This window comes from Polypterus senegalus, chromosome 1 (genome assembly GCF_016835505.1).
Source record: "Polypterus senegalus isolate Bchr_013 chromosome 1, ASM1683550v1, whole genome shotgun sequence".
Taxonomy (NCBI): domain Eukaryota; kingdom Metazoa; phylum Chordata; class Cladistia; order Polypteriformes; family Polypteridae; genus Polypterus; species Polypterus senegalus.
The window spans coordinates 127,928,490-127,953,228 of record NC_053154.1 but is presented as its reverse complement, the minus strand read 5'-3'; the positions used below and the strand labels follow the sequence as shown (position 1 = coordinate 127,953,228).

General features: G+C 36.7%; 1 protein-coding gene across 1 annotated transcript in view; it reads right to left on the bottom strand.

The window, feature by feature from the left end:
• Nucleotides 1–3,103: 3,103 nt before the first annotated feature.
• LOC120535958 (probable G-protein coupled receptor 149) overlaps nucleotides 3,104–24,739 on the bottom strand; it is a 34,309-nt gene continuing 12,673 nt past the window's right edge. Inside the window, exon 5 of the mRNA XM_039764232.1 lies at nucleotides 3,104–3,786. Within this exon, the coding sequence (XP_039620166.1) occupies nucleotides 3,659–3,786 (128 nt within the window). The 3' untranslated portion in view covers nucleotides 3,104–3,658. The remainder of the gene's footprint in view (nucleotides 3,787–24,739) is intronic.

Sequence of the window (24,739 nt, the reverse complement as noted above, 5' to 3'; positions counted from 1 at the left end):
CCAAATGGGTGCCAAAATGGAAGGCTGCTGCCATCTCCTGTTCTGGGGGCATAAAAAGTCCTCAGCAATATCTTCTACTTCCAGTGGGCTGTCACTTCCAGGTCTGGCTCCTTCCTTTCTCTTGGGCAGGATGCTCATCTGCCTGTTCAGATCCTCCTGTCTGGGTAAGGAACCATCCCCTTCTCTGGTAGGGATGCCCATTGTGGCATTCACAATACACATTATAAACAGTGCACATCTGTAATTTTTGATCATTCTTGCATAATAGACTGTAAATGAAGAAATGTATCAGTATCCGTCTTTGGAATGACTAATGATGTACCAGGGAAAAAGCCCATTTTTTAAAAACCCAATGGAAAATGTTTAAACTCCACATGGTTTTTAAACAAATCCAAGCTTCTGGATCTGAGAAGCATCAGGGCTAACTTTTGTGTCACCCTTATCTGATTTTTGTCATGGAAAAAACTGAAGCCTGAATAAAAAATGACAATAACAATTTACTCTTATACATTTGTCTTAGTAAATGGAGGAGAAACTTCCTCTCTCCACATAAGCTAGTATGTATACTATGAATCAGATTAACTCACATGGGCTTTCAAAATAATGATGAATTTTGTTTTTTATGATTCCATCATCATTCCTGTAGGAAATCACTTCTTACATATGATATATGTGAGTAATTTGATCTGACTCTTGACAAATGCAGAGCACAGTTTGAATTTCATTTTTTTTGGTAAGGGCAGCATGATAGCACCAAGGTTGGTGCTGCTCTCTCACAGCTCGGGAGGCCAGCATTTAATTTCTAGCCCAGTCACAGGTCGTGTAGAGTTTATATATTCTCCCAGTATCTGCATGGGTTTTCTCCAGTTACACTAATAATAAATAAAACCACAATTTTAGGATGACAGGTAACTCTAAACTTAATTTGTTTAAGGGCATGTGGCCATGTGCTGTGCATTCTGTTCAGGGTTGCTTCCCATTTTATACACAATGTTACCGGAATAGACTTTAGCTCACTGCAGTCCTGTAATGAGTTCAGCAAGTTTGGAAAATAGATACAAAAAATTCATCCTGTGTCATTCAAATATGTGTAACTTTCACAAAAGGTAGGACACCTGGGGCCTCATATATAACTTCATGCATAGAATTCACACTAAAACATGGCGTACGGACAAAAGCGGAAATGTTCGTACGCACAAAAAAATCCAGATGCATAAATCTGTGAATTCGCCAACTTCCACATTCTTTTGCTAAATAAATCCACGTGCACGTGCCTACTGCCACTCCCAAACTCCTCACAGAAATACGTCTCTTTGAATAAGCTCAGTGATCTATGAAAAGGAAATGGCAAAAGCACAGGGGGAAACAGAAGAATTTCAGCTAATACCAAGTGGAGGCAAGGAAAAACATACTATTTGTTGGTTTAAACAACAAAAGGAAGTTGATCGAGTAGCACAGAGTGTCGGAAAAGCCCAAAGCTCAAGTTCACAAAGTTGCACAGTGCCTAAAATAAAAAAGAAGTTGTCAGATATCAAAGTTGCCATGAAAAGGTGAGTTGTAGCCCACCGTCTGAGTGTCATATGAAAGCTTATTAGGGTACAGAGAATAGAAAAAAAAATAGGGACACAGTGGGAAAAAAGCTTGAAATGTCAACTTTAATCTCGAAATTTCCACCTTAATTATGTAGTTTGTTTTTGTCATTAAAGTAGAACATCATAAACTTCATCTTAAAATCGTTCACTGTAATTTACTAGTTTCTCAAATGCCATCGTAACTAAAGTAGCACATTAAATGCATTTTTTTTGTATTTGTTCTTCTATGTGCTCTGTGTGTGAATCACTAAGTGCTTCTTAAACAAGCTTTCTTTTCCTGCGACTGGACACAGAATCCATTACATTTGTGATATTACAGCTCTCTGAATAATTAAAATACTGAGATGTATACTTGATATCATTTTCATGATGATAGGAATTAAAGCATGTATTAAACATGGGAACATGGTGGCGCAATGATAGTGAGGAGCCGGAGCCAGAGATTGTTCCTGCCTCCTGCAAGATGCTTGCTGCGCTGTGCGCGCCCTTCGATAAAATAATTTATTTCAGCAGTACTGTCTCTTTCAAACGTACTAACCCCCATTTCCTGTCCTTCCTTTTCTTTGTTCCTTTCTCCAAATACCCAATAGCCATTTGTAAGCTAAGAACGCAGATTCTTCAAAACTTTTAAGGAACATTGAAATATCTTTGTAGTACATGTTAAATTATTCTATTCATCCAGTGTCGTGCCAGCCCCAGCAAGAATACAATGCGAGGAAGGAACAATCTGTGAACGGAGTGCCAGCTCCTTGCTAGTGCTGTGACACCGTGTCCTCATATGTTTAATTATTAACAATACAGATTATTTAAATGAAGTTAACATTTTATCTGTATAATGTAATAAACATATTTTGCTGTATTTCATCTTAAAAATAATATCGTCATCATATGTAAATACACGCTTTATAAAGTGGCTTAGGTTGTGCAGTATTATAAATGTATTGCAAGTTTACAGTGAGGTAATTGTACTTATAAGTACAAGCTATTCTACAAGGAGCACTTGATGGACTGATTGATTGTGTTTATAGTTCTTGGGATGAAACTGTTTCTGAACCACGAGGACTGTACAGGAAAGGCTCCGAAGCATTTGTCGCAGTTCAAATAGGCAGCATAGCTGAGGCAGCATGTGCTTGATGCTGCGTACCGATAATTCTCTTTCTGATCAGCTGCTGTAGAGTTGTGATTCCACACTCAGATACAGTCATATAAATACTCCGAGTGGTGCAGTGAGAGTAATATGGAAAAAGATGATCCACTGTGGCAACCTCTAACGGGAGCAGCTGAAAGAAGAAGGTGCAGTGAGAGTAAAAACGGTAAAGCAGCTATTGTATTTGGAATAGTTTGGCTATTCTGTAGACCATTATAATGTTACAGGTTAATTACAATCAGTTGCCTTAAACTAATTAACAATATACGGTTAATTTCAGTGTATATGATACAATGTGTCCAATGTCATGATACAGTAGTTTTTATACTGAATAAGTCATTATGATGATGTTTTAGGATGCATTTACACATTTGAGCAATTTTATTTCCTAGATAGTTTCAAAGTGTTAGTTCTGACTAAATTTCTGTTATATATGTTGCGCAAAAGGATTTTGTTATACTCTATCTTTTTTCTTCAGCATTGGTTGGTATCTACTCAGCAGTCTGAAGTTTCACTGCAGAATACTGCTAGCCGTTCTTTAGAAACTTGTCTTTGATGTGCTAACTGCCTGCATCTCCCCTTACTTCATTTTCAAAGCTCAGATGCTGCTGTAAAAGTGATATGCACATTTTAAAATTAAAATATTTAAATATAAAAGAATTAAGAAGTATAATGCAGGGGTTACTAATGTTACCTTAGTTCAAAGTCTGTGTGGAATCTCCACATGTCTGCACAGATTTTCTCAGTGTGCTTTGACTCTTGGTAATTTGCATAAACAGGTTTTTGGGATGGCCACCCTGTATACTGAAAAAATCAAAGCAGAAATCAAACACATCTTTACAGAACAGAGTTCAAAACAGAACTGAACTAACAGGGTCAAAGTGGGTTATATATTTGGCTGAAACAGGAAGAGGATGGATCAGGGCACCGCAACAGGAAATGATGTCTTCTGTAGGTGGGTTCTGGATGATATGACATCATCAGAAAGAGTCAGAAGTGACGTCATCAGTGGGTAGGCATCAATGGGAGGAATGCTTTTCGGCTGGTCTGCAGAGAGACAAAAGGAGAAAGGATCAGATGACAGTGCCAACCCTTGGTTTGAGTGAGAAATAATACCATCTGAGTCCCTCAATCGTCTCAGCATATTAGTGTGATGGAAAATTGTGCTTAAAATATTAGGTTTTAACCTTCTAAGGCAGGGGTGCCCAATGCCCACTTTTAATTTGAGTCTATCATATATCCTCCCTATGGCATTTGCCACTTGATTGACATGTAAAGTATACTCAGAATATATATATATATATATATATATATATATATATATATATATATATATATACAGTAATCCCTCCTCGATCGCGGAGGTTGCGTCCCAGACCCCCCCACGATAGGTGAAAATCTGCGAAGTAGAAACTATATTTTTGTATGGTTATTTTTATATATTTTAAGCCCTTATAAACTCTCCCACACTGTTTATAAATATTTCCTGCACAGTTATACAGCATAAACCTTTTGTATTCTCTTAGATACGAGTATTAGGTAAGATTCAATGCAAGAAAAATTGTATACAGTAAATGTGTGTACAGTGACACTAAACGTACGTACATGTGCTAAGTACTGTAAGTAGAAAATTAATTATGGTTACTCACCAACAATGACACGATGACTTGTCCGATAACAATGAGTTTAGTTTTAATGCACAACAAAGGAGAGTGTTACAGCCCTTCTAAAGGAGACTCTTCAGGCGACTGTGTAGCACCGCCGTTGTTCTTCTTCCTTCAGTCTTCAATCCAAATCCCAAAAGCAGATTCCATCCAGACTACTACCTTATTACATCCACTTACAATTCGTTTTGCACCCTGTTTAAAAGGACACTGTGGCTGTAGATCTTATATTCCTTTCCTACTTTTTTTTTTTTTTAACACATTGTGAATAGATTTAATGCTTATTTCCTTAACGTACATATGATATTATATATTTCAGAAATCATTTTGTTGAGTTCATTTTATTGCAAACATAAACTACTTGCAGGATTTTTTTTTTATTTTTTTTATTTTATTAATTTTATTGGAATCCATACAAAGCAATAAAGTTTTTACATAAAGAAAAATTAAGTTAAGAACAGATCAATCCAAACCCCTGAGAGAGAGAGAGCAAGCTAAACGGCGTAAAATTTAAGGCTTGTAAACTTACCTACATTAATAAATTCTCTGTGCTTCATGAACTTATTTTAAAATATTACTGATTAGATCCTGCCATGTTTTGAAAAAAGTCTGTACAGATCCTCTAACTGAGTATTTGATTTTTTCCAATTTCAAATAATATAACACATCAGTTTCCCACTGACTTAAAAGAGGAGAGTTTGGGTTCTTCCAGTTTATCAGAATAAGTCTGCATGCCAAAAGTGTAGTGAATGCAATCACAATTTGTTTGTCTTTCTCCACTTTAAGCCCCTCTGGAAGAACCCCAAACACAGCTGTTAATGGGTTAGGAGGGATTGTAAGTCCAAGGCTGTCTGAGAGGTAATTAAAAATTTTTGTCCAGAATAATGTTAATTTGGTGCAGGCCCACAACATGTGACCCAGTGAGGCTGGACTTGGTTGCAACGTTCACAGGTTGGATCATGCCCTGGAAACATTTTGGAGAGTTTTAGTCGAGACAGATATGCTCGATATATAATTTTGAGTTGTATAATTGTATGCTTTGTGCATATGGAGCTCGAATGAATTCTCTGCATTGCTACTTTCCACTCCTTTTCTGATATATTAATTGAGAGATCTTTTTCCCAGTGTCCTCTTGGATCTTTGAAAGGGAGGGATTGTAAAATGATTTTATATATTGTAGATATGGAGTCTAAGTCCTTAAGATTGAGCAATATTTTTTCCAGCATGGATGAGGGTGCAAGATGAGGAAAATCTGGAAGGTTCTGTTTAACAAAGTTCCTGATTTGAAGATAGTGAAAGAAATGTGCAGCTGGAATGTTAAATTTGGAATGTAATTGTTCATAGGATGCAAAGACGTTGTCTATATAAAGATCTCTAAGCAAGTTAATTCCAATTTTTTCCAGATATTAAAAACTGCATATGTTTGTGAAGGTTGAAAGAGATGGTTCTCTTGCAGAGGTGCCACAGATAGAAGCTTCTCCATCTTAAAATGCTTTCTACATTGGTTCCAGATTCTAAGTGAGTGGAGCGCAATTGGGTTATTAGTATATTAGTATAACGTGTGTTTATTGGAGCACAGAGCAAAAAATACAAAGAAGTACTGCAAGATTTTACTTCTATTGTGGTCCAAGCCTGTGTATGTTCTTCTTTTTGTGTCCTGGTTCTTGTATATTTGCTGCCCAGTAATAAAACTGGAAGTTAGGTAAAGCCATGCCGCCTTCTGCCTTTTGTCTTTGTAGGGTCGCTCTTTTGATGCGTGGATGTTTTGAATTCCAAATAAATGAGGTTATTGTTGAATCTAATTGCCTAAAGAATGATTTATTAATGTATATTGGAATGTTTGAAATAAAAAAAGGAGCTTAGGAAGAATATTCATCTTAACAGTGTTAATTCTTCCAGCTAGTGTGAGATGAAGGGTTGACCATCTATGCAAGTCATGTTTAATTTTTTCCATGCAGACGGCGAAATTTTGTTGATAAAGAGCTTTATGTTTACTTGTGATGTTTACCCCGAGGTATTAAAACTGTTCTGCAATGATAAAAGGTAGGGTAACTAATCTAATATTATATGCTTGAGAATTCACTGGAAAGAGTACACTTTTATTCAGATTAATTCTGAGACCAGAGAGCTTTTGAAATTCTGTGAGTGCTGTTAAGACTGCAGGCACAGAATTTTATGGGTCCGATATATACAGTACCATATCATCTGCATAGAATGAGATTTTCTGTTCCAGTCCTTCTCTGCTAATCCCCTTTATCTGATCAGTATTTCAACATCCTTTCCTACTTTTTAAATAAAAAGAATCGTAGCCTCATTGATGCAGTAATGGCGTCCTACAGCGGTGTAGCTTTTCCCTTCCTTCAACATATCCAAAATGTTTACCTTTTCGGCAATCATTAACATCTTACCGTTGGCGCTTTGGCACGGCCCCTGAAGCAGTAACAGGAGCAGATTGTTTTGGAGCCATAATGAAGGGCTTAGCTATGCACAAAGGTAAACACAAAAGAGCACAAAAGCTAACTCTTTACACAGCGAAACACGTTGATGCTGAATGAGCGAGATGAGACTTCCTGGTTAACGCCGCGGAATCGAATTCAGCACTCCGTCGCTGAGCCATTCAGTACATAGGTACTTAATTGCGTGCCCTGATTGGTTAGCTTCTCAGTCATCCGCCAATAGTGTTTCTTGTATGAAATCAGCTGGGCAAACCAACTGAGGAAGCATGTACAGGAAGTAAAAAGACCCATTGTCCGCAGAACCCGTGAAGCAGCGAAAAATCTGCATTATATATCTAGATATGCTTACATAAAATCCACGATAGAGTGAAGCTGAGAAAGTCAAAGTGCGATATAGCGAGGGATTACTGTATATATATCTCATTTTTAATGTAGGTAGATCATTTCGACCTGGTCATTTTACAAGTAGCTCACAAGCCAAAAAACTGTGGGCACTCCTGTTCTAAGGGATAAAACATTATTGTTAGCAATAAGATTTCTTTTTTATTTTCTATGTCACAGGAAACTTAATATTGAGGACATGTTATATACTGAGGTAAATGGTTTTGGAAAATTTCTGTCCTCTTCAATAAGATTTTTAATTTTCTTTCCTGTATTCTGGTAATTATCACATTCAATTTTACTTTTGTTTTGACATAATTTTGCATTATGAACATTTTGTGTGTTTTTGCCGCTACACCATTTTATTCTGACATGGTTGCTACTGTTTTGTAGGGGTGTTGCTGTGTCACAATGAGTGGTTGTTAATTAGCAGTTGCCAGAAGTTACACCAGATGACATCATCAGTGCATCAGTATCTAAGCCTCTTAACATGCACACGTACTGGTCCGGTCCATAACTACGATTGGACGACGTCACAGCCATGTCACAGCTATGTGTGCATGCCCCTCTGTCATGCACCTCGACATACTACACATCAAATGAAAATTCAGAGTCTCGTCTTTCCGATGATATAAACCATTTTGACACACAACAACCACAGCACTGACACTAAATCCTTTTTTACAGAGAAGTAAATACTTTTAAGAGTTGACTTTTCCTACCTTTGACTACCTTTGAAGGCTCTCTGCAAGTCAAACATCAATATTTCCGAGCAGTATTGATCTCATTCTGTCCGTAAGGCTCCAGGGAATATAATCCAGTAAAACGATTAGGTCCAAAACACACGATAGATCCTCAAAGGGACAAAAACTCCAGAAAACGTTTCTTAACTTGAAACTAGCTCTGACATTTTTTTTCATCTCTATTGGTCATATCAGACGTAATTTGTTTCTGTCGGCAATAACCCTGCTAAAGCATGTTACACGGAAGTGTTAGCTTCTGATTGACACCTAAGTTGGCCAATTACGAGGGGTCTGGGGGGTGATTGGCACCTCGTATAGCCAACGAGTGTCACAGACAGCTGAACGATGACGCACAACTCCAAACCCTGATAGAATTTACCAGTTTGATTGGACGCTGTGAGTGGCACTCCAAACTTACAGCCAATGAGCAGCTGAGCACGCCGATATGTAACTTGCCATGCCAACTTGTAAACAAAACCGATCGGAGCTGCGCGAAGCTGGCATTTGTGCCAGTCTGCAGACTTGATGTGTGGTTGTTTATTGTGATTTCACCAAGTTTTTTCGCATTTTAAATATGGATAAACGTACAGATAAACGTAAATACACTCTCGATGAAGTAGTAGAGGGATGTACACGGCGTGACAGTGATGAATTGGACCAGGAGAAGTCTGAGGCAGAGAGCGACATGTGACATGCCCTTGTGCTTTCTGCCTGCTAGGGATTGCTACAATCAGTGGCACATGGAAAAACACTGAGCTGTGTTGTAACAGTTTGTAAAAAATGTATATAGTTGGTGTGCATTTTATTAAAAAAAAATTAAAAAATAAAATATATATATTTTTTTGGCCCATAAGACTTGTTTTGACTATTTTTATATTGAAATGTGTATTTTTTATTATTTTTATTATGGAATATGAATTTCCATAACTAATAGAGTGACACTGTGGGTAGATATAGATTCCTTTAGGTGTAAGCTTTCAGTAGAGCCCTCATTGATATATGTGGGTTGAAGCATTCAAAAGTTATTGCACTTTTTGCATACGTTCCAAAATGTGGATAATGCATAAACCATAAGTCCCTCTAAAAAGCACCTGGACATGCCCACATAAAAACTGGTGTAAAAATGTCATTTTTACAGGTATTTTTTTCAAATTTGAAATGTGAGTAGTCAACAAGTTATTCTGTTGGTACATAGTGTGTTTCTGTCCCCACCTACATACTGCAGCTATAGAGGCCTTTATTTTCACAAGAAAACTTAGGCGAGAACAAAAAAAATCATTTTTTCTGTGAGTTCTAATGTGCATAACTTTTGATCAGTCACACCTACAGTGATTCTACTAAGGGTGAAACTAGAGAATGTTACCTTTACAAAGAGACCAAACATGTGTTTATACTCCAGATAGTTCAATAACAGCAATGATTCTAATTTGGAGAGGTCAAATTACAAGCGATTTAGCAAAAATGACCCCGCTTGATAAGCGCAATTATATCAAGGGACAGAATTTTGGATTTTGTGGCACCTAAGCTAAGTGATTTTCGGAGTGTTCTTTGATTATTTTAGCCTGGAATTATACCGTATTCTTTTGACTCTGATTTTTGGTTCAAATCTTGGTTAAAGTTTTGGGTGCTGCCTGTTCTGCTGCTTTTGCCCTCCACAGAATACATCTACATTCCTTATGAAAATCGTTCTTCAATCATTTAAAGGTTTGAGGACACTTATCAATGGACAGTTTACCACCCACCATTTATTTACCAAGGAAACCACATGAAGAGAAAACATTTTTACAAATGGGTAGCCTAAGTCCTGTGAATTACATTTTAAATCCTAACTGATCACAAAAATAAACTGAAATGAATGGCAGAAACTGGCACAAAGATAGTATTATTTAGCTTCAATATGGTCATAATTATAGAGCAAGTACTATGAACACCACTTATTTCACTAATTATTTTGCAAAAGAGTTAATCTGAAAAGTAATTGCCAGTGCAATTTACCTGCATTTTAGATAGATAGTGTCATACACATATGCATGGGAGGCAGCTAAAGAGCCTAAACGAGAGTAATTTCATGCCAGAATAGGGGGTGGCCCAGTGCACTGACTTTTTATCTCATTTCTCTGAAGACCAGTTATGGAAAATTACGCCTGGTCCTGAAAACATCACTTCCGATCCCGGCCCTGACGAGGCCTATTTCTGGTTCCAGCCCTGATGACACCACTTCCTCTGCTTGCCTTTAAAACCGCCATTTTGACCATCTCAAATCAGTTCTGTTCTGGACTCCAACCTGTACACTTCACTACAATTATTTTCTAAATTTGCTCCAGGGAAATAGTATACTGGTGGCTGCCCAAAACCCTTTTGTGGCTCATTGCTGAGTTTGTGACAATAGATAGATAGATAGATAGATAGATAGATAGATAGATAGATAGATAGATAGATAGATAGATAGATAGATAGATAGATAGATAGATAGATAGATAGATAGATAGATAGACCTTAAATCTCTGTTGGTGTATAAATGACTTCCTTTCTACCAGGTATTGCAGCTTCTGGGGTAAAGAAAAGGCTACAAAACTTCTGGGGTCATCCTAACCGACAATAACATAGCAGCCCAAATGCCTATTCATTCCTGGACCATTAAATAATGGGTCTTTTCTTGTAAAGAACTAGGCATCCTCCCTGACACCTGCTAATCATACCGAGGCAGGGAGACATACTATATGTCATTGAATATGTATTTAGTACAGAATTTAATAAAAATGGCTTTCACCTAATGGCATGGAGGACTTCAGGCATGTTTTCCATCAACACTCGCCTATTGTCACTGTCAATGATGTTACTGACAATGAACCTGCCACCTGGGCATCTTACAGCCTGATTCCTCTCCTGCACTATGGCAGTAGTGTACATAGCTCTATCATTACAACTGCAATTCCTGCTGATTCCCCTCTTACAATAGATAGATAGATCGATAGATGGATAAACAGATACATATATGAACTGCTTAGTGCCTTGCTAAGCAGTGAGCGTGGGTGGATATGAAAAGGTGCAGTAAGTGGTGTGTGGGCTTTTTAATGTTCGCTGTTTGTATACAGTTCTTCATTGTAGGTGTCTGGCAGTAGGAGAGCTTAGGCTTTTCTACAACCTATCGCACAAAAAGGCATCAACAGACTTAATAATTAAAAACGTGTGTAAATAAGCACAATGTTTTTATTATAACCAAGCACATAGTATATGTCATGATTTTAAACCAATAAGGAGCAAAATAGGATGAAAATGTCAAAATCACTTAAAAAAGCACTGATTCACTTAAAGGAACATATAGAGCCATTCACAAGAAAAAACTTAGAACGACTGAATAATGAAGAAACTAGTCACAACTTTGACTCTGGGAAAAATTCCCTTATTCCAAACCTGATTGTTTTTACATAATTACAGTTACATAACTTGCAGAAGTAAATGATCTGATTTTATAATAAGAACCAAACATGGAGTTTGCAAAACTACTTTTAAGCAGCAGAAACATGTATAAATGCTTTTATTAACAGAATAAATAAGAATAATAAAATTTCCAGCACTTTGACATTAGGCCTCTATACATAACACATCTTAGGGATTAAAAATGAAAAGTGGAAACTGGAAAGTGGTTAGTGATGTGGCCACCCAGCTCTGAGACCAAATCCTGCTTATGTCACGTAGCCACGTGAATGCATGATTTTCCTCCAGTTGCTCTCAAATTTGTCAAAGATGTGCATATTAGGTTAACTAGAAACTTCAAATTGGCCCAGTGCAAGTCCGTATAGGAGTGTCACTTGTGATATGCTGGTGCACACCACAAACCCAGTGCTGCCTGGAGAGGCACTGGTCACAATACTCTAAATAAGATAAGTGGCTAAGATGGGCAGTACAGTAAAATGTACCTTCAATTAAATTATGCAATTTCTTGTAGACATTACAAAATATTTTATGCATGTCATGAAAATCTTAAAAGTAAAAATGAACAGATTGGCTATTACTGCTTTAAAAAGATTAAATTACAGGCCACTCAGCAGCAGAACATCATTCAATTACTTTGAAGGTAAATCTGACGACAGGAATCTTGAAAGGCTATAAATCTGATGGATCATCTTAAGTGGTGCTTTTTGTTTTGTTTTGTGACAAAATTCAACCCTTAGTCTAAGAGCAAAATATCTTTTGTAGAATATGCTTCACTCATACAAGTTACTTGAGTAAACAACCTAACCTTCATTCAATGGTTACTGTTTCTATCAACAACAGCAACAACAATATTTATTTATATAGCTCATTTTCATACAACAATGTAGCTCAAAGTGCTTTACAAGATGACAAAGAGAAAGATACAAGAAAAGAAAAAACAATAAAGAAAAGCAATACTATTAAGAATTAAGTGACAACAAAACTAGGTAAGGTCAGATGGTTGGGAGGACAGAAAAAGCCAAACAAAAAAAACTCAAGTTAGACTGGAGAAAAAAAAAAAAAAATCTGTAAGGGTTCCAGGGCCAAAAGACCACCCAGTCCCCACTGGGCATTTTACCTAACATAAATATTACTAAATCATACCTTTTAGCTTTCGTGCTTCACATGACAGGATTTGATCAAATTGGTCTTGGGAACAGGTTAGACCCCTCCTACAACCCACCCACTTCATTCTAGCATCTAAGGGGGCTTCATGATGCCTTGGTCAGGTGGTGGTGACATAGACAACAAAGACTAGTAAGGATCAGTACAGATTGCAGATCCCTGAAGAATGTGATAATTCTATACCCATACAGCCTTTTAGGAATACAACTGAAATATAGCTACAAAAAAGCCATATTAAAACAGTTTTTTAAAATGTTCCACATTTTTTTCCACATGTTCCATTACCCTGGCAGAATTCTATACGTAAAGTAATATAATATTTTAGGTGCCTAAAAACCAAAGGCCACCTCATCACTTTTTTTAAGTTTGGCTCTTATAATAAGCAGAATTATAAGCAGACCTCCAATCGGAGATCTAAGGTTACAACTTGCAGTGTATGTGGAACAGGCATTCCAAAATAAAGGAAAGGGCAAGATTATTTAAGGCCTTATACACCATTAATAGTATTTTAAGGGCAGTTCTGAGTGACACAGGTAACGAATGTAAAAGCATTAAAACTAGTGAGATGTGCTCAGATTTTCTTTTTCTAGTTAAGATACTGGCAGCTGCATCCTGCATTAATTGTCTTTCGTAGGTAATCCTGTTAGGAGTGCATTACAGCAATCTAGTCGACTAAAATAAAAGTGTGCACTAATTCTTCAGCAACTTGTAAAGTTATAAGAGTTCTAACTTTTGCTATTTTCCTTAAATAAAAAAATGCAGTCCTCGTAATCTGGTTAACATGCGGTTTAAAGATTAGATCAGAGTCAATGATTACCCATAAATTCTTTATCTCCACCTTGATTTTAAAATGTAAGATATGGAGTTTATTTCTAATGTCCTCAACTATGTCCATGTTTGCCAGTCACTAAGATTTCTGTTTTTTCCTTATTTAGTTTGAGAAAGTTACAACGCATCCATTCTAAATACTTCAGAGATCCAAGAGCATCGGGGTCATTAGGCGCTAGTGGTAAATAAAGCTGTGTGTTATCTGCATAGCTGTGGTAACTCACCTTGTACTTTGATATAATCTGACCTAATCGAAGCATGTAGATTGAAAAAAAGCAGCGGACCCAGAATAGACCATGAACAATATTATGGATCTCCGAAGTGCAATCACCACAACTAACAAAATATATTCTACCTGTTAATTAAGACTGAAATCAATTTAAGACATTTCCAGAAAGGCCCACCAACTGTCTAGGGCAATTTATAAGAATACTGTGGTCTATGGTGTCAAATTCTGCACTCAAGTCTAACAGAACAATAACAGATAAATATCATGTAAATATATCAAACAGAGCCCAAAAATAAGTCAACTTGACTATAAGCAAATGGATATAAAATTAGCAATAATTTCTATTTTCTGATATCTTCTAGAAAGATTCTGTAGTCAAATTAGAAGGACCAGTACAGACTCTACAGCAGAATGCTAAAAGGAGGTGGGTGGTCAGTTGGCCAGGGTCTCCAGGACCACAACACTGTCTGACTTTGTGTGTTATAACTGACCATGGACTTCCCAGAGGTTTTTTCTCCAGAGATGCTGCTGACTAAAGTTTTTCTTTTCCTCTCCTCCACAGTCAACTCACCATAGTTCAACAGTTATGTTAATAAACAAATATTGTTAGGTTCCATTTATATTAATCCATTTGGAACTGCTGTGTTTTATTGTGTGTTTAAATAAATCTATATTTTATGTGTATGCAATATGTAAATGTGTTATTTGTAAAGTCTGTGGTTGCATTTTACCTGTGAATTTCTTACGCACTCTGAGCCTGCACTCAGTGAAGAGTGCTATGCAAACATAACCCTAATTGAACTACATTTCCACAGAAAAATTGAAGTCACCACAACAACCTTTAAAGTGACTGTTCATTTTTTATCAATAATCAATTATAGTTTTATTGTACAGTATTTATAAGTACAGTGGACCCTTGACTTACAAACTCAATTTGTTCGCGAGGGGTGGTTGTAACTCAAGTTGGTTGTAAGTCAAGACTATTTTTCCCATAAGAAATAATGGAAATACCCATAATGCGCTCCGAACCTCCCACAGCAACACTTACTTAACCTTTTCATAATACAAAAGGGTTGTATAATGTGCATAATTTACCAAAAACCCAATAATTTATCTAATGTACTAACCAAAAAGTTATAAAAAGTGCCTAGCCTACCAGAAACAACAATTTCATACTGTACTCACCATTTAATTTGACATCTTTGGGCAGCAGGAAGGGAGGAGGAGGAGAATGAAACGGAAGGTGGTTATTGTTTAGAAGGAGCCTCCTTATGCAAATCTTTTCTTTGTAAAATTGTCGAGATGATGGATTTGAAAATGCTGTACATATTAGCGAGATCAGTCACGAATGCCACTCTCATATTTCCACACAATTTCCTTCTTCGTTTCGATTGTGATTGCTGTTTCTCAAGTTAATAATGACAGTAGTCAAGCACTCAGCTCAAAGCTGGCCGTGTTGTAAACTGCTGTAATAATACATTCCAAAGCAAGGCGGTGCTGACTCAGCTTGATGACATCATCATGTGGCACGCCAGCCCGCTAGCTAACATCCCTTAACAATTGCTTTCTTTACCTTCGTTACCTTCTCTTCCTTCCTTAGCAATTATGCGTCTTGCTTGCCATGGTCTTAGTGAATTATATATATAGATAAATCATTGCACTGACCGAAATTACATCCACAAACACATGTATTTGGGCTCCGACTGACGCTTACGAACGCTCTCAGCTGTTTGTTTACAATCGCACAAGTGGATACACGTGACCACATTTGGGTCGTAACGCAAGATGTTAGTCGTAAATCAAAACAAAAATTTTAGTCGTAAATCAAGTTGTTCGCATGTCAGGCCGGTCGTATGTCAAGGGGTCGACTGAATTGTAAAAAAAGGAAAAAGTGGTGAATATGTTGCTTTAGAAGTTGGAAATTCAAAATTACGCAGTTGAAGCTAAGTTTGTTTAGCTGGTGGATTGCCTTATACGTGGAATTTTACTATTATATTGTATTAAAGATTACTAGTGTTCTGTTTGGTGTATTGTATTGTATTGACCCCCTTCTTTTTGACACCCACTGCACACCCAACCTACCTGGAAAGGGGTCTCTCTTTGAACTGCCTTTCCCAAGGTTTCTTCCATTTTTTCCCTACAAGGGTTTTTTTTTGGGAGTTTTTCCTTGCCTTCTTAGAGAGTCAAGGCTGGGGGACTGTCAAAAATGCAGGGCCTGATAAAGCCCATTGCGGCACTCCTTGTGTGATTTTGGGCTATACAAAAATAAATTGTATTGTATTGTGAATTATATAATGTTCTCCCAATATTATACCTATTATCTATTTGGCTCACAGACACAATTTAAACACATGTTGTTAGGTTGACTGGGAACAGTAATCTAATTCAGCATTACGTGACAATATGGGTGTGTGTCATAGACTACTGTGTCCTCTGTAGCTGGTCCCCACCTTGAACCAGGTCTTTATGGTGCAGACTAGGACAAAGCAAGCTGGGAAAATGAAAAGATGGATGTCTTCTGATACTCATTCATTCATCAAAATTTCATAAAGCATTCACTCAATTAAAGGGTCACAGTGAGCAGACCCTTTTGAACATAAAAAACAATCCTGTACAATTGCCTTTCCACGTCTGGGTAAATTTAAGCTCAAACTTACCTGAATTAAAACCAGGTAGAGGTAACTTGTGTACCAGAAAGAACCAAGCAAATGTCAGATTGACAATGGATTTAAACCCTGTTCAGTGAAGATTTAAAACTGACTAGCATATCACACTAATATAAGAACCAAAGGGAAGAATATTGACTCATAGCTTACTTCTAATACAGTATCTAGTTGGAATGCTGATTTTGATTTAATATTCTCAACATATCCTTAAAATCATTAGCAGAGTCTTTATGCCTTCTTTTCAATTACTTATGTTTAAATTACTCCATGAACATATATTGGCAGCATGGTTTTCAAAAAAGGATGGATGATTAGATTTTGTATGTAGCTGTAGAAAACTTTCTGTTGATTCTGCTAATGATTTTAAGGACATGGTGTGAATATGAAATTCAAAATCAGCTTTCCAACTAAAAATTAGAAGTAGGCTACAAATCAATATTCTTGCATTTTTCTGTTAAACATATAGTATTTCTATCTTCAATGCTGAGACAGTACAGTTGCTCCCATGGCTTACACTGTAACATGCTTGGTAAATTCCTAAATGTTGAGAAGCACTAAAAGATGAGCTTTCACTACCTTACTGCACGTAAATATGTTTCTGTTCTGTGAGACGCTTACTAATATGGGTGTCCCTGGTCTATGGGTTTACCGTCTTTTTGCTAGGAAATAAACATATTTTTTAAAGAAGATGTAAGAAAGAAGGCTGATATTGTCTATGAAAGGTAAGATGTAAGTGAGCTGTGAGGTATGCCTTTATTAAAACAGTGCTGGATTTGACTACCTAATACTATTAATCAACAAAGCAATTGAATTTAATTAAACTTTACTCTTTAATTGAATATTCACACCTGCCATGCCAAATGATACACCTTTCCAATATGAACAGACTTGTTTATGATAAACTCTTATTTCCGCCAGCAATGCCCCGAAGGCAGCTTTGATAGAAAATGTTATCTGTCTACTTAAATTACTCCATGCCATTGCATTAAACATTATCTGTTGTGGAAAATTCATTAGTGCACACCAAAAAAACAACAGATGTATATTAAAACCTACAATATTTACTGGCTTCCGTACACATGACATTTGAGCTTTGTAGCTTCTCAGTTACAAATATTAATTTTGAGTGCACGGGCTTCCAGAATTACAGTATCTTTTTTGGGGTCTGATCAATTGTAAATTGATCATAGTTTGCACAAAATATAGGAAATTCAAATTATGATTCTAACTCAAGCCATGGTTTCTTAAAAAGGCTCAGTCCAGATATGTCCAGATATCAGGTTCATACATCAGTGTGCCACTAAGGCTGACATCACTGTTTCTTTGGTAGGGTCAGACACTCTAAAAATATTTAAAACAAATCAATCTTAGACCATTGTAGAATATTTTTACAGCAAATACAGGACACATATAGGGGAGAAGTTGGGAGTGTTGCCACATCCATCACACGATGAACCACCTGGATTGGGACCCGAGAGCAGCACAGGACACTTCAGCACCACACTGGAACAGAATGAGGATTTTTACGGTGGCTGGAGTGCCAGTTCTGCCACCAACCCCCCCGTTTTCACTCTAAGTTAGAGGACATGCTTGCAGGGCTGGATTCAAAACAGTATTTAGTAAAAATGCACTTTTGTTTGAGTTATGTATTTATATACATATATATTATTTATATATATTATTAATATATTATATTATTTATATATATATATTAGTATGTATATTTTGAAGCATGTTAGCATTGGGTGTGTTACATGGTTTTTGGGTCCTGCAAAACTGACACAACCTTAACTTTCACTTATAATGGAGGAGAACTCTCTGGAAGACTACTGACATCATTTCTCCTTTCAGTAAATCAGCCCCTACCTCTTCTGCCTCTCTACCACAATATCTTACAAGCATAGGTAGTCCAATGCCAAACAGAACTAGACCTCTGACTGGAAATCTATTCTAAATGGCTGTGAAGAGCCAACACATCACTAGAGGCAAGTTTTTTTTTTTTTACCATTTTGTGTTTTCTTTTTTATTACTGGACACTAAACAGGTTTACCTTTGGTACTCCAACACTTTATCTGTTAGCTGTCACACACACACATACACACACACACATATATATATATATATATATATATATATATATATATATATATATATATATATATATATATATATATAGTATAGTTTACTGTCAAATAATGCAAAGAGTATGCAACATGTGTTTTGCCCTTATTTGGGCTCATCAGGCGTACACACTCCACTGCTCCCCTTGCAGGGGTCGAACCTCGGACATCAGTGACGAAGTCCCTCTACACTGTGCCACGGCGTGTAGTTCATTTATTTAACAGCCTGTAGATCGGAGTAACTATATTCATAGCATCCGTGTTCTGAGTCCCGATCTGATTGTATGAGTGGTTACCTACCAGGTAATGCATGTGGTTGGTCTACCAGTCGGCAAACATCCGCCACAGGGCCCACTTCAGTTGCAAGAAGAAGCAGATCATAAAATGTTACATAGTTTACTGTCAAATAATGCAAAGAGTATGTGGCACATGTTTCGCCCTTATTTGGGATCATCAGGCATACACACTCCACTGCTCAGGCTGTCAAATGAACTACATCTGGCCTGGCTTCATCTAAAAATGAGACACTTCATCCAAGTGGTGCTTTCTGTGGTAACCTATCATGCTAAGCTCAACAGAGTTTCCAGAGGCTGTCAGAAGAAAGACTTTAGATGACTGTGTGTCTCATAGGAATTGCAAAACAATTTCAATGGAAGTTACTGTGAATTTAATTTAATCATTTCACAGTATAACATCACTGGAAATCTACAAAGACAGGCCTTTCCATAAAATTCTGACTAAGCTTTGAATAAATGATGCTTCTGCTACTTTGCTGTGCCCCTTCAATCATGTATTTCATGGTAATGGTTAAACATAATAGATAGTGTATTTACTATTCTCTAGACTGAAGAAACACACTGATAGAAGGCCTTTATTCAGGCCAGTCATACTGTGACTCTCCAGTAAAAGGTGTTTAAGAAGATGTCAAATGCTTAGGCCTGTTCCTCATTTCACAGCATTTCTTGAATTAGCCTTCTTTTCATTTACACCAGATAATTTGTTCTTAATTCTTGAATAACGTAGAAGAATATATCTTATATTTACTGAATCTGTCAGTATGACAGAGATTCCCAAATTTATTATTCTGCAACTGTAACTCAGGAAATGTAACGTTCCAGAGAGACATAATCTAACACTATATGAGAGCAGAGCCTTGCAGTAATCAAAAATTCAAATTGTATAAACAGAAAACAATTTCACCTAAAGGTGGCATGTGAAACACCTCTTCAAATTTTGTCAAGGACCAGTAAAAGAGTATGTCATTTCAAGATCTACAATCCAGGTATTTGTATAGCATTTTTCCTGGACAGCCTCTAAAAGGCTATTAGAGCTGAAACCTTTAAAACATCAATGAAAAAGAAGAAGACACATTCACATTTACACTATGGAGCACACACACACACATACACAAAATATATGTTTTTACCCCACAAACTAGTAAAGATTTGTCTTTGATAATGTGTTCGTATTCATTAGTTCTATTAAAGTTTTAGCCCACCTCACACATACTGTATATAATACCAAAATAACTGGGAATCTTTTTTAATGGTTAGTTTAGTCATACTTTCAGATTTAATAAGTCATCATTTTTATGAAGCATTTAAACAGAACATTCTGTGTATTTAATTGTACACTTTAAATATTCAGTTTGAAATCACAAGCAGTGTAAAGATCACTTCCATGCTTGTTAAAGTAAACATTTTATCTAATAAAAAATCAGAATTGGTCTCAGATTTTTTAATAAAATGATCTTATTGTTGGCTTTTACATAACTCTGTTGTGGCAATAGAAAAACACAGACAGCTTTCACAGAATATAAACAACTATTTTATATCAGATGCTTATCATTGCATTAACGTTATAAGCATATTCTTTAACACTGGAAAATCCATTTGGAAGTATATGGTTAATAAATTAATTATAACAGTACAGTGGTGCCAAACACACCTTTTATTTATCACAGCAATTATGGCAAAGAAGTAATAGATCCCTCTGTATAGAAATCCATGGTGAATGAGTTTGCACAAGAACAAGGACACCTAATCTGTGTAGCAGTCAGTTGATGGCTTTATCAGGCAAGTGCATGCCAGGTCGTCCTTGCTTTTTAGCATGCAGTCTTATGTTACAGCAATCTGAAAATCTGACCAGATAAATGACCTTCCCTGTGTAAAATGAGGACGAGTAGGCTAATAGTTCTGTGACAGAGTAATTGGCATCAGGGAATCAAAAGCAAAAAATGTCTTATGAAAATTTCAGTTATTGTCTTTCTGCATTTTTAACATCTCATGTCATATTCGTGTAACATTCCTTCCCAGCTCAAACATTAAATAAACAGACAAAAGAATATAAAAATGTTAGCAACTCAGCCCTACACCTACATAACCAAAGTAAATAAGGTGTCAAAATGCCACTAATGCTGGACAGCAGTTCTTTTTTCTTTACATAAAGACGGATGAAACCGTCTGAATTTTGATACAGTTGCGTAGTGTACAATTGATGGAAAATCCCTTGAATCCCATGCATGTTAACATTTTATTAGGTTTAGGTTTTTTGCTGCTGCTTTTAAGAAGCTCATGAATACTCTTAAATGTAAAGCATGTCATATCAGAAAAAGAAACAGGAAATGTGATTTTATGTCAGTAAATTCGTTTTCAAACACACTTATCCTGATAAGAGTTGTGGGAAGCATCAGGAACAATGCAGGACTATATTAAAGAAGTGTGGACTGTATCCATAACTTGACTGCACATAGTAAATGAGCCTATCCCTTTAAGTATGTTGCCCCAAATGCTGTGTAATTTCCAGCAGGGAGAGAAAGAGAAAATATCAACAGAGCCTTGCTGCAGACTTCTAGAGCTCCGATCCATTGAGGAGCCAATCAAATTGCACATATCTTATGACGTTTAGCAGTCTTTGCATTACATGTGATGTTATGCAATATGCCCAGTCTTTTTTATTCTCTTAAAGCATCCTTACACTATGGTTAAGATTAGGATTGGGTTATCTGACTCATCGATATGGATGATTGACGATTAGGCATGTTATGTAGTAGGACTGTCTCTCAGGTAGTGGAACTGTCATTTAGTGGTGCCAGGCCCTTCTAAGAGTTTCTACTGTGTAAATCATGTGACATAAATATACAATCCAATTGGTTGCTCAGGGGAGCACTGCAGGTCAGCAGCTAGTTTTTTTGAAAAAATACCCACTATTGAATCCATTTGAGTAGCACTTCTTTAAAAAGTGTTTTGATAGACAAATAGGTGTGCTTGTGTGCATACTAATGACTGACACATATATTATGTGTTTAAAAAAATCACATTTAATTTTGAAAGGTATACACAAATACATTATATGTCAGCATCAACAAAAGCAAATCCGAATTTTCACTTATAACTTGACATGGATTTTTTTGCCATACCAGCCACCACTATTTCCAGGTCATGATATGTTCATCTTAATCACCACCTGCCAAAGTTAATACTGACATATGGACGGGTGCCATTTTTATACTTGTGAGGCATAGAATAGTACAGGTATGGTTTTATCTACATGGGTTTAATAGTGATTCTTTATTTGTTTTATATGTATAGTGTTTATATTATTAAAAATACCATTCCAGTAAATAAAATTAATGTCAAGCTGTGCACATTTGTCGCCTCACGCATTTGTCACCATGCTCATTTTCCGGCACCAGTTTGTCCCACGTTTTTTGGTCATGTCTCCTATCAGACTTGCTTGACCCAGTTTGGGGTTGGTGGAAGGCTCATTGTGACCTTGCAGTATTGGGTGTAATGCAGGAGCCAACCCTGCAGGGGCAGCTAGTCCATTGAATAACCCTTTTTACATGCACTCTTCTTTAGGATGTGGAGGAAAGCCAAAGGAAACAATCTACATTAATGGGGATCATTTGCAATCTCCCCACAAACACAGTTACTGGGCTGGGATATGAGTCTAACTTCTGGAGCAGTTGCCTTAACCACTGTACCACCACTCCAAATATATGTGATCATTTATTACGAGATATGCAGCTGTAAGCCAGGAACTCTTTGTCAACTGCTTTTAAATGTTCCAAGAGCTTGTAGGGATGGAATATATCATAACATGTGCTATATCAGTAGTTCCCAAAGACACCTTAAATTGTGATTTAAGGTGTTAATTGCCTTTTATTACAAGGGAGTCAGGGCCCATCCTGCCAAGTACATGACAGGAACAAGCCTAAAACACTCTTCACCTATAGGTATGCATGGAGAAACTGAAACACATTGGAGAGAAAGACAGAGATTAGTTAAATTCTGTTCAGACTGATAGTGAGTTAGTACTGTTAACCAGTGTGGCAAATTAACCTTGTAGATGAGCCAACATTTTATACAGTCTGTGCTGTATTGGTGTAGGACAGACTGGGCATAACCTATTCTGCTAGGCTTTGGTAGCATGCAGGCTCTGTTAAGACAATAGATTTAACAGAGATGCTGACATCTAGCTGTACCAGACCCCCACTTGCATTCCAGAAAGTGACTGAACTGCAGTCCATTCCAATCTTAGTCCTGTACATCATCTAATAATAAAGGTGTAACTGAGATCTCTGTGAGCTCGCTCAGACCAGAAGGTAACAAATGGACACCAAATCTGAACAATATACAGTATAACTCAATGAGTGAATTTCCTTCAAAAACTAGCTACACTCATCTCTCTGAGAGAAAAATCTGTCAACACTCTCCAAAATAACCTATTACACACTCTAAAAAGACTGCTCTCTGAAACATAAAGCTTGATGAGCAACTCTCTCTTTGATGAGCTGAGTGCTGAGAACCACTCTGCCAAGCCAAGCCTTGTGCCAGTAAATGAACCCAGTCTGAGCAGACTGAAAAACAGATATTATTTTAAGAAGAATAATTTAGCATTTACACTCTTATGCCAGAAAGAGTAATGCTTTTCCCCGTGAAGTTAAAGAGGACACAGCAAACAACCTAACCGAGAAAAAGCTCAGCACACCACAAACAAATGACCATGTTGCAAAGTGAAACCGTGCAGTACAATGCAAGATGAATGCTCCACTTGATCCCAGAGTAACAACAGCAACAACCCCACACAACATTGGATATCATCCTTAAAGACTTGGTATTGTAAAATTGTTTATCTGCATTATATCTTTGCCTGTTTCGTCTGTCATTAAAGTCAATATATATGCTTTTATCATATTTCTATAATCCTTGTGTTTATCAACAAATTATATTATACTGTTTGTTAAAATGAGTGTGCTTTGGTTACCTTTCTATAAATCTAACAGGTAGAGCCCACCTCCTACAACAGAGAAAGGTAAAGTACAATACGATACAATACAGTTTATTTTTATATAGCCCAAAATCACACAGGAAGTGCCGAAATGGACTTTAACAGGCCCTGCTTCTTGACAGCCCCCCAGCCTTGACTCTCTAAGAAGACAAGGAAAAACTCCCAAAAAAACCCTTTAGGGAAAAAATGGAAGATACCTTGGGAAATGCAGTTCAAAGAGAGACCCTTTTCCAGGTACTGTAGGTGGGGTGTGCAGTGGGCAAAGTAAGTAAACTAGGAGCCTTATCAAATTATTCAAGTAATTACTGACACTGCTGAAATTAAAACTGATAATAAATTAACTAAATTAAATTCTCACATTTCCTACACTGAATAGGAGAAGAAACAAGGCTCGTAATAAAGTATGGGATTTAGAAAAATAGACAGATTGAATATTTTAAGTACTTAGGTTTAAATAACCTAATTTATTCAAAAATACCTCTGCAGCCTTTATGTTACAGCATGGCCTTATCCAACTTAAGAGATGGCAGGGGGCAACATTATATACAGCGTACTAATGTTTACGAAGGGCACAATGGTATGAAAATTATGTTTACTGAAAATTATGTACTTGTTATTTTAACAAAGCCTTGGAGATTATTGTAGTGTCCTGTGGATTTAGTTTTGTTTTGTATAATATTATTTTTCCTGGCAAATGCTGTCAGTTCAGCTCAATCATATCCAAAGTGCCATAGAGTGGCCGTCTCCACATTTGTTTAGTGATAATAATCATTTACCAGCTAAAATTTCTGCTTGTTTGCTACATTTCTGCTTTGGTATCACTGATGTAAGAACTCATGTAGCCAAAAGACTATATGTAAGGAAATAGAAAGAAATTAACATTGACAATTTAAAGATGTTTAGTTTTGTCAAGTTTGATATGCTTATATGGGATGTTACTTGCTTTTAATAAATTCAATAACATAGAAAAAAATAAGCATATTTACGCAGAAACTGTTATTTACATTGACAAAAACAGA